Source organism: Protopterus annectens, chromosome 9.part0, assembly GCF_019279795.1.
Source record: "Protopterus annectens isolate FY-2018-M chromosome 9.part0, PAN1.0, whole genome shotgun sequence".
Lineage (NCBI taxonomy): Eukaryota > Metazoa > Chordata > Ceratodontiformes > Protopteridae > Protopterus > Protopterus annectens.
The window spans coordinates 792919244-792936445 of NC_056743.1; the positions used below are offsets into that span (position 1 = coordinate 792919244).

The 17202-nt window shown below is 41.6% G+C and overlaps 1 protein-coding gene across 4 annotated transcripts in view; it reads right to left on the reverse strand.

Annotated features, from left to right (window-relative positions):
* SCN8A (sodium voltage-gated channel alpha subunit 8) overlaps positions 1–17202 on the reverse strand; it is a 1580263-nt gene that overhangs the window by 560151 nt on the left and 1002910 nt on the right. For all 4 annotated transcript variants that reach the window (XM_044083431.1, XM_044083429.1, XM_044083430.1 and 1 more), the window contains exon 11: positions 11329–11799. In XM_044083431.1, coding sequence (XP_043939366.1) covers positions 11329–11799 — 471 coding nt within the window. The remainder of the gene's footprint in view (positions 1–11328; positions 11800–17202) is intronic.

Sequence of the window (17202 nt, forward strand, 5' to 3'; positions counted from 1 at the left end):
TTTCTATTGAAATAAGAGGAGGTGCTTGGTCTATGTTATTAGAGAAAAAAGAATTGTATTGGCAGCTATTTTTAGATGCTGCCAATTGGCCAGGACTTAATGAAAGTATCTCAATTAGTTCATTATTGAGACTAAAAGCTTTGCTTAGATAATTATAAACCTTATATTTATATACTTTATATTTACTTTATATTTACATATATTTGTTATACAGTTTTAGACACATTTATATATTTATAATTTTAGAATGCACATATTTATTGTTTACTATACCATTAAATTGTATTACATCATATAAGTATTTTAACTTTATAGGTGTTTAAGGGGGTGTGGTTTTACGTATTCTTGTGCATGTGACTGTTAGAATCAGTTAAATACTGTTGGGAGTTTATATGTCATTGTCTGATGAAGTTCTGTATTGGTGGGACGAAAGCACTTACCAGTTGTTTTTTCAATAAATTGCTTGCTACCACTTGGTTCCAGTGTTTTTTCAGCATTTTTGTGGCTGTTTGGCATTATTTGGATTCAACTTTAATACTAAGTGTTTTGGGCTATCCAACACACTCGACTGCCTGGGTGTTGTGCAGTTTGTGCTTTTATTCGTTGTCTCTTTTTCTACACAGGCAAACATACATTAACAGAAAAGAAAATAAACCATTTTAACATTTGAATACAGTGTACATCACATATATTTTCTTTGTATTCATCAATCCAACATTACAAAAAATTGCTGAATTCTTTGCCTTCCCTTAACCCGCATTCCTCCTCTTGAACATTATTATGTAAGTATTGTTCTCACAATTTCCATTTACTTCTATGTAATTTGCTTCTTCCCTCTTCAAACAATCGCTTTTCCAGTTTTATAATAAATGAAAAGTAATCTGTTGGTAAATGCAGTGAAAATAAAAGCAAAAAGTGATAAGGAAAATTCTCTGGAAGCACGCTAGCAGTGGAATAAAGTTTTGAACCTATTTTTTAACACTGCTAGCGTGGTTCCAGAGAATTTTCCTTATTTTTCCAGTTTTATCTTTTATAATATCCAATACCTCAAATACAGTTGATGTAGACTTTGACTTCCAAATTCTAGTAATTGCTTTTTTGGCAGCCAACAGAATTAAACTTAATAAGGCCGCATTCTGTCTAGGCAATTCAGACCCTGTATCCCATCTCAAAAGAATAATTTCCTTACTTACAGCCATTTGCTCACCCATTTCTGATACAATATTCGGTAGAGAATTTTTAAAATCTGCCAACTGATTACACTCCCAAAACATATGTTCCCAGTTACCTCTTTCTTCTCCATCACATCTCCAACATTTGCTATCTACCTTAGGAAAATTCTTTAAAGTCTGCTTGGGGTATAAAAATACCTGTGAAAATGCTTCCAAGCAAAGATCCTAAACCTTCTGGACAAGGTTGCATACTTGGTAGCTATACATATGTCTAGCAAATTGTTTTCTTGTAAATTGATTTTCCAGTCTCTCTTCCTACTCTTTCTAAAACCTCCTCTGCTTGATTCTTAGAGTTATGCAATATTTTATATGCCTCACTAATTATCCCTTTTTAACAGCTGCTTCTGTTCTAGATTCAACTAAAAACCTAAACAGAGCAGGTCTTTCACTTAAAATGTCCCTATCCCTTTCTCTTTGCCTGTACTCTTGAGATCATACCCTGGTACGGAAGGCAATCTATAGCCTGCAATTCAACTGTCATCTTGGCCTCATCCCTCTCTATTACCTTTCCTGCTTGAGTTATTTGCACCCAATGTCTTGCTTCCTTTGTCAGGTTTCCAGCTCTCTCTTGTCTATTTTCTGTACTCCTACATAGTCATCCCTACTGGGAAGCCCTTCTTTCTCCATTCTCATATTGGCTTAATTCTTAGAATACTTTCTGCTACTTTATGAATAAACTATTCTATTTGAGTATTATTGTCCTTAAGGATTTGCAATCAAAATCCCACTCTCTCTCTCTTCTTATTAAACTTCTCCCTTGCTTCATTATCATCCCTTTCTAATTTGAATTGTAGTCTGCTGCTTGTTTGTGTTAGGTATGAGCCTTAACTGTGTAGCTCTAAAATACCAATGCAAATCGGGTAAACCTTAATCACCTTACTCTACTGGATGGATCAACCTATTCCCAGTTACCTCCTGCCCTCTTTCACTCCCACATAAATTTCTTCAATCCTTTATTATTATCCACAACAATCCTTTATTATTATCCACAACTTCTGTTTGGGTTGATAGTATACCTGACTCACATGCAAGAATAAAAGGATTAAAATCATTTTCACTGCTTGTATCTTACTATCCATATTCCATATTCATAAATAAGAGTTTCTGTTTAGTCTCTTCCCACACATCCTTAGCTGCCATAACAGAAGCTTTTTTAATCCATACTCCTAAACACTTCATCTTATCACATCCCCATAAATATGTGTATTGCTGAACCAATTTCTGTGTGGGTACATCATTTACGGCAAAAGCCTCTGTTTTATCCTCATTAATTTTATATCCTGAAAAGACATGAAAATATCTAAAATGTTCCATGACACAGAGATGTCCTTGTCTGGATTTATCAGGTACAAAATAATATCATCTGGAAATAAAACCATCTTTTCTTGATTACCATACCAATTATATCCTTGTATTTCTGAGTCACTTATTTTCTTTGCCAATGTCATGAAATATAAAACAAATAAAGAGAAAAGAGGACATCCCTGTCTGGTTCCTCTTTTCAAACAAAGCTTAATCTAAGAAGAACCCTTCCATGTTAATTCTTGCCTCTGATCCTTCATATATCCTTCTATTTAACCTTATTATTGTATCAGGGAATGCACATGCTTCAAATACCCTACTCATAAAATCCTAGCTTATTCTGTCAAATGCTTACTCTACATCAAGACCCACCAACAACAAAGGTATTTTCTTACATTCTGCTTCCCTCTGGATCATTGTTGTTTTATTAATGTTGTCAAATGTTTGTCTCCCCTCCACAAACCACACTGATCCATACCTATCAATTCTGGCAACACCCTTGTCATTCTTTTAGTTATCACAGACAAACACTTTATAATAATGGTTTAAAACAGAAATGGGTCTGAAGGGTCTTTGAAATCTTAAGTAACACAGACAACCACAGCTTTCTTCCAAGATGTTGGTGCTGCCCATCCTTCTAAAATACTGTTAAATAAAAATCTTCCAGATATTTATCAATGTCTTCTCTCCTAACTTCCAAACTTTCAAAAGTATACTATCTGTTACTGGTGACTTTCCTGAAGATTGATTATAGGATCATAGGATGTTGCTAGGCTAATGGCCCTAGGGCCCTTACAAGCTTAGCTAAGTTCCACCCTTATTTTCACAGTCAGCACCTATTGCTCCTGTCCAGCAGGGACACAGGTGGAACCCAGGGGTGAATTTAAGGTTACCCATCCAATCATCCAGACTGCGTTTGAAGTGGGCCATTGAGGTGCTCTGTCTGACATGAAGTGGGAGTCTCTTCCAAACATGCAGTAACCTCTGGGAGACAAATCTGTCCCTCTAGCAGGTTCTAATAATGTCACATACCAGGTTAAGGTCTTTAGAATGAATAACCTATGTAACATTTGACTTACAGATAGGCAGCATTTCCAATAAAGCAGGGTCAGAGATTGCTTTGCATGCAAGGTGGAGATCACCTCTGAGTAGACTGTATGGAACAGAATAAAGTGAGAGTGATTTCAGATGATCTACATAGGACACATGCTGAAGACCTTGAATTTTTCTTGTGAGGAACCTTTGTGGTCTCTCCAATTGCTGTAGGTGCTTGGAAAGGTACATACCAAAAGGGATGTTGTACTCAATTATTGGCCTGATGAGTGAAGAGTACAGGGAAATTTTAACTTCTTTTTTTCTGAAGGCAATGTCCTTACTTACAAGATGAGCAATACAGAATGCTCTTCTTACCACTGTGAAGACATAAGGGTCAAAGGTAAGGTTGCTGTCAACCTGTGTGCCCAGGTCTCTCACCACTGACTGCGTACTTAAGGTGTTGCTATTGATGTGGTAGTTAGCAGGAGCATCACTCTTACCAAAAGGGATGATCTTCTTCTTCTTCTTTCTGCTGCTCCCATTAGGGGTCACCGCAGCGGATCAACTGTTTCCATTTCTTCATGTCCTCTGCATCTTGCTCTGTTACACCAACCACCTGCATGTCCTCTCTCACCACATCCATAAACCTTATCTTAGGCCTTCCTCTTTTCCTGTTACCTGGCAGCTTCATCCTTAGCATCTTTTTCCCAATATACTCTGCATCCCTCCTCAGCACATGTCCAAAGCAACGTAATCTTGCCTCTCTGGCTTTGTCTATAAACCTTTCAACCTGGGCTGACCCTCTAATATACTTATTCCTAATCCTGTCCATCCTCGTCACACCAAGCGCAAATCTTAACATCTTCAACTCTGCCACGTCAAGCTCTGACTCCTGCCCTTTTGTCAATGTCACTGTCTCTAACCCATATAACATAGCTGGTCTCACTACCCTCTTGTAGACCTTCCTTTTCACTCTTACTGGTACTCGTCAGTCACACATCACTCCTGACACTCTTCTCCACCCACTCCATCCTGCCTGTACTCTCTTCTTCACCTTTCTTCCACACTCACCATTACTCTGAACTGTTGATCCCAAGTATTTAAACTCATCCACCTTCGCCACCTCTACTCCCTGCATCCTCACCATTCCTCTATCCTCCCTCTCATTCACACACATATATTCTTAGTCCTGCTGACCTTCATCCCTCTTCTCTCTAGAGCATATCTCCACTTCTCCAGGGTCTCTTCCACCGGTTCCCTACTCTCACTACAGATCACAATATCATCTGCAAACATCATAGTCCATGGGGACTCTTGTCTGATCTCGTCTGTCAACCTGTCCATCACCATTGCAAATAAGAAAGGGCTCAGAGCTGATGCTTGATGTAATCCCACCTCCACCTTAAACACATCTGTCACTCCCACTGCAGACCTCACTGTTGTCACACTACCCTCGTACATATCCTGTACCACTCTTACATACTTCTCTGACACTCCCGACTTCCTCATACAATACCACAACTCCTCTCTAGGCACCCTGTCATATGCTTTCAATAAGTCCACAAAGACACAATGCAACTCCTTCTGACCATCTCTGTACTTCTCCATCAACACTCTCAGAGCAAACATCACATCTGTAGTGTTCTTTCCTGGCATGAAACCATACTGCTGATCACTAATCATCACCTCCCTTCTTAACCTTGCTTCCACTGCTCTGTACCATAACTTCATGCTGTGACTGATCAATTTAATCCCTCTGTAGTTACTACAGCTCTGCACATCACCCTTATTCTTAAAAATTGGTACCAAAACACTTTTTCTCCATTCCTCAGGCATCCTCTCACTTTCCAAGATTTCATTAAACAATCTAGTTAAAAACTCAACTGCCATTTCACCTAAACACCTCCATGCTTCCACAGGTATGTCATCTGGGCCAACAGCCTTTCCATTCTTCATCCTCTTCATAGCTATCCTTACTTCCTCCTTGCTAATCCACTGCACTTCATGATTCACTATCCGCACATCATCCAACCTTCTCTCCCTCTCATTCTCTTCATTCATCAGCCCCTCAAAGTACTCTTTCCATCTGATCAACACACTCTCCTCATTTGTGAGTACGTTTCCCTCATTATCCTTTATCACCCTTACCTGCTGTACATCTTTACTAGCTCGGTCCCTCAGTCTAGCCAATTGGTACAGGTCCTTTTCTCCCTCCTTAGTGTCCAACCTTTCATACAACTCTTCATATGCCTTATCGTTAGCCTTCTTACCAAAAGGAATGATAACATATTTTTTTGCACTGAGTTTAAAGCCATGACTTTGGCACCAATTATTTTTTTGTTTAAGACCCTCTTGTAGGATGTTGACATCATTTGGAGATTCCATGATCGCTCCCAGTGTGCAGTCATCAGCAAACTTTCTCAGCCACAGACCTTTAGTTTGGAACACCACTGGTTACAGGTCTGCTATTGGAAATGGATTCCCCTATTTTGACTACATGGGTTCTATCAGTGAGCCAGTAATTGACCCATCTAACAATATAAGGGTTGATACCTAGCTGGGTAAGTATGTCAATGATGCCTGAGTGTGGGATAGTGTCAAACGTCTTGGCTAAGTCTAGGTAGGCTGTATGCACAGATTTCCCCTCGTCCAGGGTCTGGCTGACTGTCTTGAAGAAGTCCACCAGGTTTAACAGTCTTTGGAGATGACCTATATCTTTGTTGATAAGGTCCATGAAGATTTGCTCCATGGCCTTGCAGATAAGGCTAGTCAGGCTAATAGGTCCAAAGTTCCCAGGGTCAGTGTAAGCACCACCTTTGTGTGAGGGGATAACGGTGGCCGTTTTCCATTCAACTGGGATGGAGCCAGTGCTTAGACTATGACTGAAGAGAGTACCCAATGGTTTTGCTAATTCTTATTAGAGCTCATGTAGGACGCAGCCTGGGATATTATCAGGTCCCATAGATGCTGTGTTCCTGGCCTTAGAGAGGGCATTTACGACCTGTTCTTTATAGATATAAGGTAGGGGACAGGTGGTAGGGAGGCCATGTGGTGAGGACAGGGGAGTGAAGTTTTCACAGAAGCTGTTGGCCAACAGGTTAGCTATGTCCACAGGATCAGTACATGTGGTATCATTAACTACCTGTTTGGCACATATCCGATTCATAGGTTGATACTAGGCTATCGGCCCTAGGGTCTATACAAGCCTAGCCATTAACAATTCCCTGGATATTTCTTCCCACAGTATTTACTTTCCTGGACCCCTGTCTAGCAGGGCAAATGGGGTGATCTCTGGGGTGAATTTCCTATCTCCCATCCAATCATCAAGGTTCCTTTTGAAGAGGATCAAAGAGGCGCTCTGCTTGACATGTATAGGCAGTCTATTCCAGAGTCTGGGGAGTCTCTGTGTCAAGAACCTATCCCTCCAGTATGTTTTGTACATTGTGATGACAAGATTTAGATCCCTGGAGCGTGTCTCTGAGGGATTGGGATTTTTTTAAGTGTAGCATGTCCAACAGCTCTGGGTTTGACATGGCCTTGTATGTTAAGTAGAGATCGCCTCTGAGTAGACGATATGCGACAGAGTATAGGTGGAGTTTTTTTAGACGGTCAGCATAGAGCATCTGTTTTACACCTGTGATTCTTTTAGTGAGGTATTTCTGCGGCCTTTCCAGTTGTTGCAGATGTCTTGAGAGGTACATACCAAATGGGGCGTTGTATTCTATAATTGGTCTAATGAGGGATGAGTACAGTGGGACAATGACCTCCTTTTTTCTGGATGAAAAGCCCTTAGTGATGAGGTGTGCCACATAGAAGGATTTCCTGACTGTTGTGGTGATGTGGTTATCGAAGGTGAGACCACTGTTCACCTGTGTCCCTAAGTCTCTTATCACACTTTCGATGTTTAGTGTACTGCCACCTATGTAGTAATTCACAGGTACATGTTTTTTCCCAAAGGGGATAACTGTACATTTCTTGGCATTGAGCTTGAGCCCATGGCTCTGGCACCAAGCATCTGTTTCTGTAAGGCCCTTTTGTAGAATATCCACATCATTTGGGGATTCAATAATGGCTCACAGTTTGCAGTCATCTGCAAACTTTGTTAACCAGAGTCCCTTAATGTTGGCCTGTACTTCAGAGAAGTAGATGCCAAACAAGAGCGGTCCGAGGACTGAACCCTTTAGGTACTCCACTTGTCTGAGCCTTTCCTGTTAGGTTACATATGTAATAAAAGAATGCCTTACAGTTGTCCTTTGTTGAGGAAGCTAATTTGGATTCGTAGTTTGCTTTGGAAGACTTCACAAGAAGTCTTACTTGCATATCACTATTTTTACCTCATCACCTCCTGTCTTAACTGTTAGTTGTTGTGCCTCATCCACCTCTAACCCTGGCATAACTAAATCTTCCATAAATATTTCCAGTTGTATCCTTTCTTGATTTATATATTTCTCTGCTTTATACAAATTTTCATCAAATTTCCCAAATATTTCTAAAACCTTTACAGGATCTCTGGTTATTTTTCTTGTTACAGGTTCCCTAAGTCTGGCAACAACCCTTCTCAACGTTGTGTTGCCTAAGTTCTTGTGCAAAAAAAGTTTGTGTGCTCTGGAGTTACCAAAAAATAGTTGCTTAACTACAATCTTTCTAAACCCCTACATAGTTATCCAGATACTCCTCTATTTTTTCTTTAGCACTCTGCATTTGCACTTCCTCTTTTTCTGTGAGATTCCCCTTATTCTGCAATACTTTAACCTTTCTCAACCTCTCTAAGTAATTTCTATTGCTTCTTAACCATACCTCATTTTCATTTTATCCCAGTCACTAGATATCATTTCTGAATATATTTCTATTTTCCTTAATAACACTCAAATAATTTCCACAACCCATTTCTTAAATTTACTTTTTTTAACAGGTAGGTCGGAAAGTGCCACTGTCTTATTTTTACTTCATTACCCTACATTGTTATCACAGTTTTTATTGGTTCATTATCAGAAATAGTTATTGGATGTGAATTAAATGTATATGGTTCTTGTGAAATATAATTCATATCTAGTTTAGCCTAGTTATTATACCTTGGGGAATTATATGCAAGTTCTGACCAAGTTCCTCCTGCTAAATTTACACCTTCCATATCAAATATTTTCATACATTTCTTCAGAAATCTACTCTTTTTTGTTATATTGTTCCTTCTAAGTCCCCCTGATGCATCCTCACTATTGCAAATCAAATACCAGTCCCCATCTATAAATAATATTCCTTGCCTAAAGCTGATTAATTCTCCCCAAATTTTCTTAAGCCCCATAACAGTAGCGTTTGATGGAATATAAACACATGACACTGTAATCTTCCTCCCTTGCCAAGTCCCTTACTACCACAAATCTACCATTTCTGTCTTTTTTCTCCCCTTAGCCATCACTATTGGAGCCCCTCTAGTAATTAGTATAATTACTCCCCTTTTCCTCAGTTCCTGATAATTTTGCTCAATATCCATTCCGAAGGAATTCACAAGCTCATTTCTTTCCAAATGTGTCTCAAGCAGCATTGCTATTTGCACTCTGCATTTTTGAATAGAATTCATTACACTCCTTTTTATCTATACCTGTAAGGCCATTTACGTTTCAGGATAATATGGACAGCACAGCACAGCACAGCCATCATGATAAAAACTGTTATTCCCACTTATTATACATGACAGTTTTTTTTAATATATATTTCCTGCTTTTGTGTTACATGCATATACTAATGTTTGGCAGCTGATCTTTTGTACAGTTGTTTCTTCCCATCTCCATTTCAAAACAGAAAAAGCATTTTCATACAAATACAATTCAGAGTAGAGGTTTCTTCTTAAGTTATGGTCCTCAGCAGTTTCAAAACACAGTGGAAAAGTCACCTTACATAGCTCTCTACCTTAAAAAATATATATTCAGATATTTCAATCCCCTATTGCTTCTGCAGTGCATATTACATATTTCTGCATACCTTCTTCTAAAACTTAAAAAATGCTAGGGAGAGTAAAGTGAGCACAGTCACGTATGTAAAGTTTAAAAAGGAATGTATAAAACAAATGTAATATAATGCTCTAATATAAAAGGGAGCTAATAAACTATCTCTTGACTTTCTTATGCAATTGGTGTTATACACCGTTGAATTTTTTGTTCTTATCCACAATACGTATAATCATATTAACTTCACAATTAGCAGGCTTTACAAGCTCTTTCTTTTCCACACTGTTTATGACATCACCATTACAGAGCAACTGAGTTGTCAATGATTGAATGCAGCACTTTAAATTTCATAACACTAAGCATTAACTGATTTTATGGGATCATATATAAAGATAATTCATTAGTGACTGTAGTGTAATTACATCACTGCTTCTGACCACTGCTCTTAATCTGCAGACATCATGTTACTTCTATTGCAATAGAACTCCATTATCTTGAAAAGCTTTTAATGGTAAATTATATAACAAAGATCTCAGCATGTATCCTGGAAGCACCCAAATACTCAGAGCCAAAAATCCCTCTGCTTCTATGCTACAATGCAAAGTAGCTCAAAACAAATAGCCCGATAAACAAGGGATCAATAAGAGGCATCAACTATGTAGTATCTAAATGGAACAAAATCAGAATGATAACACAATTGCTATACAAAACAGTGACAAGCAGTAGAAAGCAACGATCTTTATAGCGAGGGTACCTCAATGCATACCCTCAGTGTGGGCATCCATACCCCTAGTCTCTATATACTGTTTCTAAGTTGCACAATCTCAAAGTAAAGGGAAGCTTTGTAAAAAAAATTATATATATATATATATATATATGTATGTATACACACACACACACACGCACAATCACAAATATGCATGAAGCTCACCTTTTCCCTCTTCTCTAAGCCCTGCAAACTCAGCAAATGTAACAAAGTAAACTCTACTCCAACATGCTAATGCAATCAGTAGCATCCAAAAGTGATTTTTATGTATGCAATACTTCAAGATCTGACATTATAGGACAAGATTAATTGAAGTCCTCTCCTGTAACACAGCCTTGTTTGGTGGTGTTCACTACTTGTTTGAATTGTAAGCAAAATATTTTGGCAGGTGATGAATCACTCAGGCTCTCAGAAGATCGCAATGACAATTTCTGACCTGTGTAAACATTTTTTCTCATTTTTGATCAGAACCATCTCCATCAAATAACTCATCATGTGTGGATCAGGATAATAGGCCATATAAAATAAATAAATAAATCAAAGAGAATGTATTTTTTAATGTTCATTTTGTTGAGTGAGGGTATTCAAACTAAACTACAGAAGGAATGTTTGCAAAGCTCTAGTGCCACATATCTCAATTGTCTTAAACTACATATTCATTTTTTAAATTAATAATAATTTGTTTATTTATTGATAGGGCAGACCACGGTGGTCCCTGGCCTGTTTTTAAATCAGGACCCAAGTCATTAGGGAGATGTAACAACTGATAAAGGTACCAGACTTTTCTGAAAGGCAAATCCCATAGAAAAGTCAACAGAAGGCATGCTCTGAAATAAGGGAAAAAAAAGGCATATCCCTTGACACAACTATTCTGCTTCTGTTTGTCAACACTATGGAAAACAAATCCTCTAAATAGAATTCCTTGGTGATGATGAGGTTTTGGTCAGTTATTTCACTTTATTTTCTTTAATGCACACATTCTGAGTTTTGCCAAAAGAAAACAACTGATAACTGCAGTACTCAAGAAAGTATAAAATAATATTCTTACCACTTTGCTGCCTTCCATATCAGATTCACTGCTGAAATCTTCTGTATTCAGGTTTTCAAAGTCTGATTCTCCAACAGCAATTGGTACCCTGACAGTCAAGTTGGGATTATTTATAAAAGACATATGATCATCATCTAGGATGTATTTTTCCACACTGCTCCCTATGCCACTGGTTGTCCCATTGCCATTTTTTGCATAGTCCATATCCCTGTTAATATCAGCACCAGTATGGTTGGCAATACAGTTCACCTTTTTGTCATACATATCTTCAAGTGGTTTCACTTCATCTGTAGGTGGCTTCTTGAAATGAGTTTGTATAAAACTGCGCATATGAAGTTTTATCCACGCAATTCCTTTCTTTATCCGAATGACAGAGATCTGAAGGTTGTTCATTTCACCATCATCATCTGTTGCTGCTAAGTTGTCAGCACTGAATGAGCTCAGTAGCAAGGCCAGGAACAAGTTCAACACCTGCAAATGGTAAGCAGTTCACAATGAACAGTTACTAATAATGCATGAGGATGCCCCATAAATATAATGGTGCAAATACTCTGGAAGCCATTACAATGGAACATTTTATTATTACGCATAATTTACTTAAAAAAATAAACTGGTAAAACAATGTCTTTCAGAACACCTTGCAGTAAAATGGGTTATGCAGATGAGGAGAAAAATTATAGTAATAGTTTTAGCTACAGATATAGAGGGTATTGCACAGGAAACATATAAACTGAGGAATTTATTCTTAAACTGTAACAGTGATCCAACTTGTGGATGGGCTACCAAGTCAACCTGGGACAAGCATATCTAGATTGTGCAAACAAGTTTATAGTTTATATACAGCCCCCATTATATATAATGGCTAACAATCAAAAAAAGAAGTTATGTCCTTACCATAACGTTCCATGTGGAGTGTTCATCTCGCCTTTGTTCTTACACATGGGTGTCGGAGCCGATCCTCGGCTCCGAGTTGGCCGCTTAGCAAAGCTATGCATCTAGGAGAAGCTTGAGACCAACCTACCTCCCACAATTCCCTCTGCCTGTACCTCAGATCTAGTTTGCAAACAAAACCAGATCCAGCAATAACACAGGTTATGAGTATAAGAGAATACATAAGTATACAAAGGACCAGAACACTAGCTCAAGCTAGTAGGAACAACAGAGAGACCACTAATGGGAGACAAACAGACCAGACTTCTAAATCCGTACGTTCTTCCAGATCCAAGGGTGGGAGGGTGGGGATGTAAGAACAAAGGCGAAATGAACACTCCACATGGAACGTTATGGTAAGGACATAACTTCTTTATGTGAGAGTGTTCAATCTCGCCGTTTGTTCTTACACATGGGTAGCGTCCCTAGCTCCGTTACCCTGAATGACTCACGGAAGAATGTTCCTGAGCACAGTGGAACCAAAATATGCTCTATCCCTGGAAGTCCTGTCAACTTTATAATGAGTGATGAAGGTATGCGGTTTAGACCAAGTGGCGGCTGCACAAATCGTATCCAATGGTAGACGAGCTGTATGAGCTAGAGATGTGGAAACTGACCTAGTAGAATGTCCTTTTGGTTTGGAGGGCAAAATCTGATTTGAAGCAGAATAAACGAAGGTTATACAATCAGTTAGCCATTTAGAAAGTGTGCGCTTCGTCACTGCCATGCCCTTTTTGTTGTCCGCAAAGGCTATAAAGAGTTGGTCCACTTTCCTATGGTCCTTGGTTCTATCCAGGTAAAATCTAAGTTGTCTATAAACATCCAATTTGTGCAGCATATATTCCAGCTTGTTGGAGTGATTTTTGAAAAATGTAGGAAGCTCAATGGACTGATTAATATTGTTAACTGAACAAACCTTAGGGAGGAAGGAAGGGTTGGTGCGTAATGAAACCCTGTCAGGGTGAAAAATTAAATATGGCTGCTTGATGGAAAGTGCCTGAAGTTCTGATACTCGTCTGGCTGAAGTGATAGCTACTAGGGAAAGAGTTTTCCATGACAAGAACTTTAAGGAACAGGAAGAAGCTGGTTCAAAAGGCGGTAGAATTAGTTGGGATAAGAGCAAATTTAGATTCCAAGGAGCTGTAGGTAACCTACCTGTCGGTCTGAGATGAAAAGACCCTTTCATGAAGGCTTTACAAAGCCTATGAGCCATAATGGGAGCTCCGTTTTCTCCTACATGAAAGTGGGAAATAGCGGCCAACTGAACTTTTAAGGTGGCAGTAGATGCTCCTTGATGAAATAGCATGGACAGGAACTCCAAAATCTTGTTCGGAGGGGCTACTAAGGGATCCAAGTGCTGTGTAGTGGCCCAGTAGACGAAACGTTTCCACTTACTGGTGTATATTTTGGTAGTGGAAGCCTTATGAGAGGCTAAGAATGTCCTGAACCACCGGAGAGAGAAGATCAGACCTGGCTAGGTAGGGAAGCGGAGCAGCCAAGCTGCTAACTTGACGGATAGGAGCGACGGGTGAGGAGCTCCTGACGAATGAGTCAGCAAGTCTGGCACTGGGTCCAGTATCCAAGGCTCTCGCAATTGGTGGGCTTGAAGAAAGGGGAACCAAATCTGTCGAGGCCAGAATGGGGCAATGAGAATTATAGTCCTCTCCTGGTCCTTGGCTTTCTGAAGAAATTTCGGGATCAGTGGTATAGGAGGGAAAGCGTATAGGAGACCCGGGGGCCAATCGTGAATCAGAACGTCCCTGGGGACATCCCCTGGAGGGGGTAAAAGGGCAAAGTAGCTTCTGCACTTGGTGTTCATTGGAGACGCAAACAGATCACAGCAAGGCTGGCCCCATTTGCGGAAAATCCTTTCCGCCACTTTCTGATTGAGGGACCACTCGTGACGTAACAGGAAGGCTCTGCTCAATCTGTCCGCTATGACGTTGGATAGCCCCGGGATGTGCGTTGCTATTAGAAAGCGACCCGTGGATTCTGCCCATTGCCAAATTCTCATGGCCTCTCTGCACAACTGGTAAGACTTGGTTCCTCCCTGTTTGTTTATGCACCAGACTACGGACATGTTGTCCGTCTGTACTGCAATGGTCCCTAGAGGTAGAAGGGGGGAGAAGTGTTGCAATGCTAGGAACACTGCCCTCATCTCTAGAATATTTATGTGCAGGTTGTACTCTAAGGTGGACCATTCGCCTTGGACTGTCTGTCCCTGAAAGATGCCCCCCCCCACCCTATCAGGGAAGCATCCGTGGTCACTGTGGCTGTTGGTTTGGGTAACACAAACGGCCGTCTGCTGAAGAAGTTGTGATTCTGTAACCACCAAGACAGGTGTGCTTTGCAGGTATTCGTTATGTAAATCTCGTGTGTCAGGGGTAACTGCTGGAATGACCACTGTGCGAACAGCAGCCACTGGAGAACTCTCATGTGTAGCCTCCCCATGGGAACTGCAATGAGGGACGCTGACATGAGCCCTAAGACTTTCAGGACTAGATTGGCTGGGGACTTTTTGGACAATAGCAGATGAGATACGTGATCTTGCAGGCAAGCTATTCTTGAGAGGTGCAGTTTTAGTAGCATAGAACGGGTATCTAGATCTGCGCCTACAAATAAAATATGTTGCGAGGGCTGTAACGCAGATTTTTCGAAATTTATCAAAATCCCTAGCTGAGCACAAAGGCTTATTGTATAGTCCCTCGCCTGTATCAGTTGACGCTCGGTGGTGGCAGTAAGGAGCCAGTCGTCCAGATACGGAAACACCCGGAATCCTAGGCGTCTCAAGTGAGACGCTACCACTGCCATGCATTTGGTGAAAACCCTGGGGGCTGAGGTTAGATCAAAGGGCAGGGCCCGAAACTGAAAGTGGCTGGCTCCCAGCCGGAAGCGCAGGTGATCTCTGGACGCTCTGGCCATTTTGATGTGGTAGTAGGCGTCCCTGAGATCTATTGAGCACATCCAGTCTTCCTTCTGTAAAAACGGAAGGATCGATTGAAGCGTGACCATCCGGAACCTTTCTTTCTTCACAAACGTATTGAGATTGCTTAGGTCCAGAATTGGCCTCCAGTCCCCTGTCTTTTTTGGAACTAAAAAGAACCTTGAGTAAGTTCCGGATCCTCTTTGGTCCTCTGGGACTGGTTGGATGACTCTTTTTTTCTAGCAGCTTTGAGATTTCTATAGCTGCAGGTTCTCGCAGACGGGGTGGTACATCTGCGAATCTTTTTTGTGGTAATGGGGGAAATACAAAGGGAATTTTGTAACCTCTGGTAATAATGCTTTTTACCCAATTGTCTGAAGTAAGGCTTTGCCAGGCCTGAGGGTATAAAGCTAAGCACCCCCCGACTGCCTCCAGAGCAGGACAGTCGGGCCTCCTTTCAGGATTGCTGGAAAGGCTTCCCAGGGATGGTATCCCTGTCACCTTGGTTCTGCGGACCCCCTCTGCTGCCACGGCGGCATCTTCCACCTCTGCCCCCCCACTCTGCCTCTGGAGGGGGCATCACCCTGTGTGCCTGGGAAAGAACCCTGGGGTTTACGAAACCACATCTTTCCACCTCGTTGCCCTTTGGGGTACGGTCTGGATGGGGTGGAAAAACGGACTCCGACAGCAGACAGAGTCTTTCCCTCCTGCTCACACCGGGTTAGGGTCTCCTTTACTTTGGGGCCAAAAAGAGTGGCACCATCAAAGGGGGCGTTAGTAAAGGAAAACTTGAAGGCTTCCGCAAAGGAACACAGCCGCATCCAGGATTGTCTACGAAGAGCAATCGCTGAAGCTGCAGCCCTACTCGACCCCTCGGCCGCATACGAGATGAGCCTCATGGACGAGTTCACTATGGATGTAAGGGTGTGAGTTGTGCTGTCACTTTGTCCGAGACAGCAGCATCTGTATTACCCTGGAGGGTATCTCCCAACTCTTTGACTAGATCCCTCTGTAATCGTGTAAAATGTGTCAAGTAGTTCAGCGATCGCATAGAGAAAGTCGCTGAACTGAAAATGTGCTTCCCATATCTGTCCATGGTCCTAGAGTCTCTGTTAGGGGGATGGAAAGACGAGGAAGATTCGGACATCTCCTTTTTAGTGGCTGCGGCCACCACCACAGCGTCCACTGGAACTCCCTTAGTAAGGTAAGACTTGTCCTGAGGGGCAGTGATGTACTTGTTAGGTTTCCTGGGAACTGGCTCCACTGTGTCAGGAGTCTCCCACGCCCTTCGAGCAATTAACTCCATTAACTCATCGAAGGGCGGAGTGACCCAGGAGGAGGAAGGGCGAGCACCAAATGCCTTCAGCAGAACCGACTCATCCTCAGAAGGGGGTAGGGCCTGCCAATCACCTCTCTGCTTCAGGATCTCCAGGATGTCAGCAAAGGAGACATCCTCTGAGGGTGATTTCGGGGACCCTTCTGACTCATCTAAGTCAGTATCCGATGTTAAAGATTCTTGTGGAGAATCTAAGTGCCTCCTCTTGCATAACTTTTTCCTTGGAACATCATCGGGGTGGGCTTCCAATGAGGCCTCCGAGGAAGAAGGGGCTCCCTCTGGGAGTGGCTGAGACACTGGTGCTCTACGCTTGTGGGTAGCCGTGGGTGCAGAAGACGACAACGGACCTTTATGGGAGAGAGAAGCTGTTTCTGTTGACGTGGTTGTCTGAGAAGACAACACCTTCCTCATGAGGTCAAAGGCCCCCGGACCCCGAGCCGAAGAGTCCCCCGGTTCCGAGGAATGCGGAAGTGTCTCCGACACGGAGGCCAAGGGTATCGACCCCAAGGACGGAGCCGAAGTGATCCGTGCCGAGGCACCGAGAGGGAGAGTCGGTACCGAAAGATCGGTTCGACTCTCGGTCCCGGAACCAAGGAGGGATCGTTGGTTCAGCGAGTCCGCCAACGGTTCCGACGGAGTTGAGGTCAACGGTGCCGACTGAGAAAGGGACGGATCCGGCACCAAG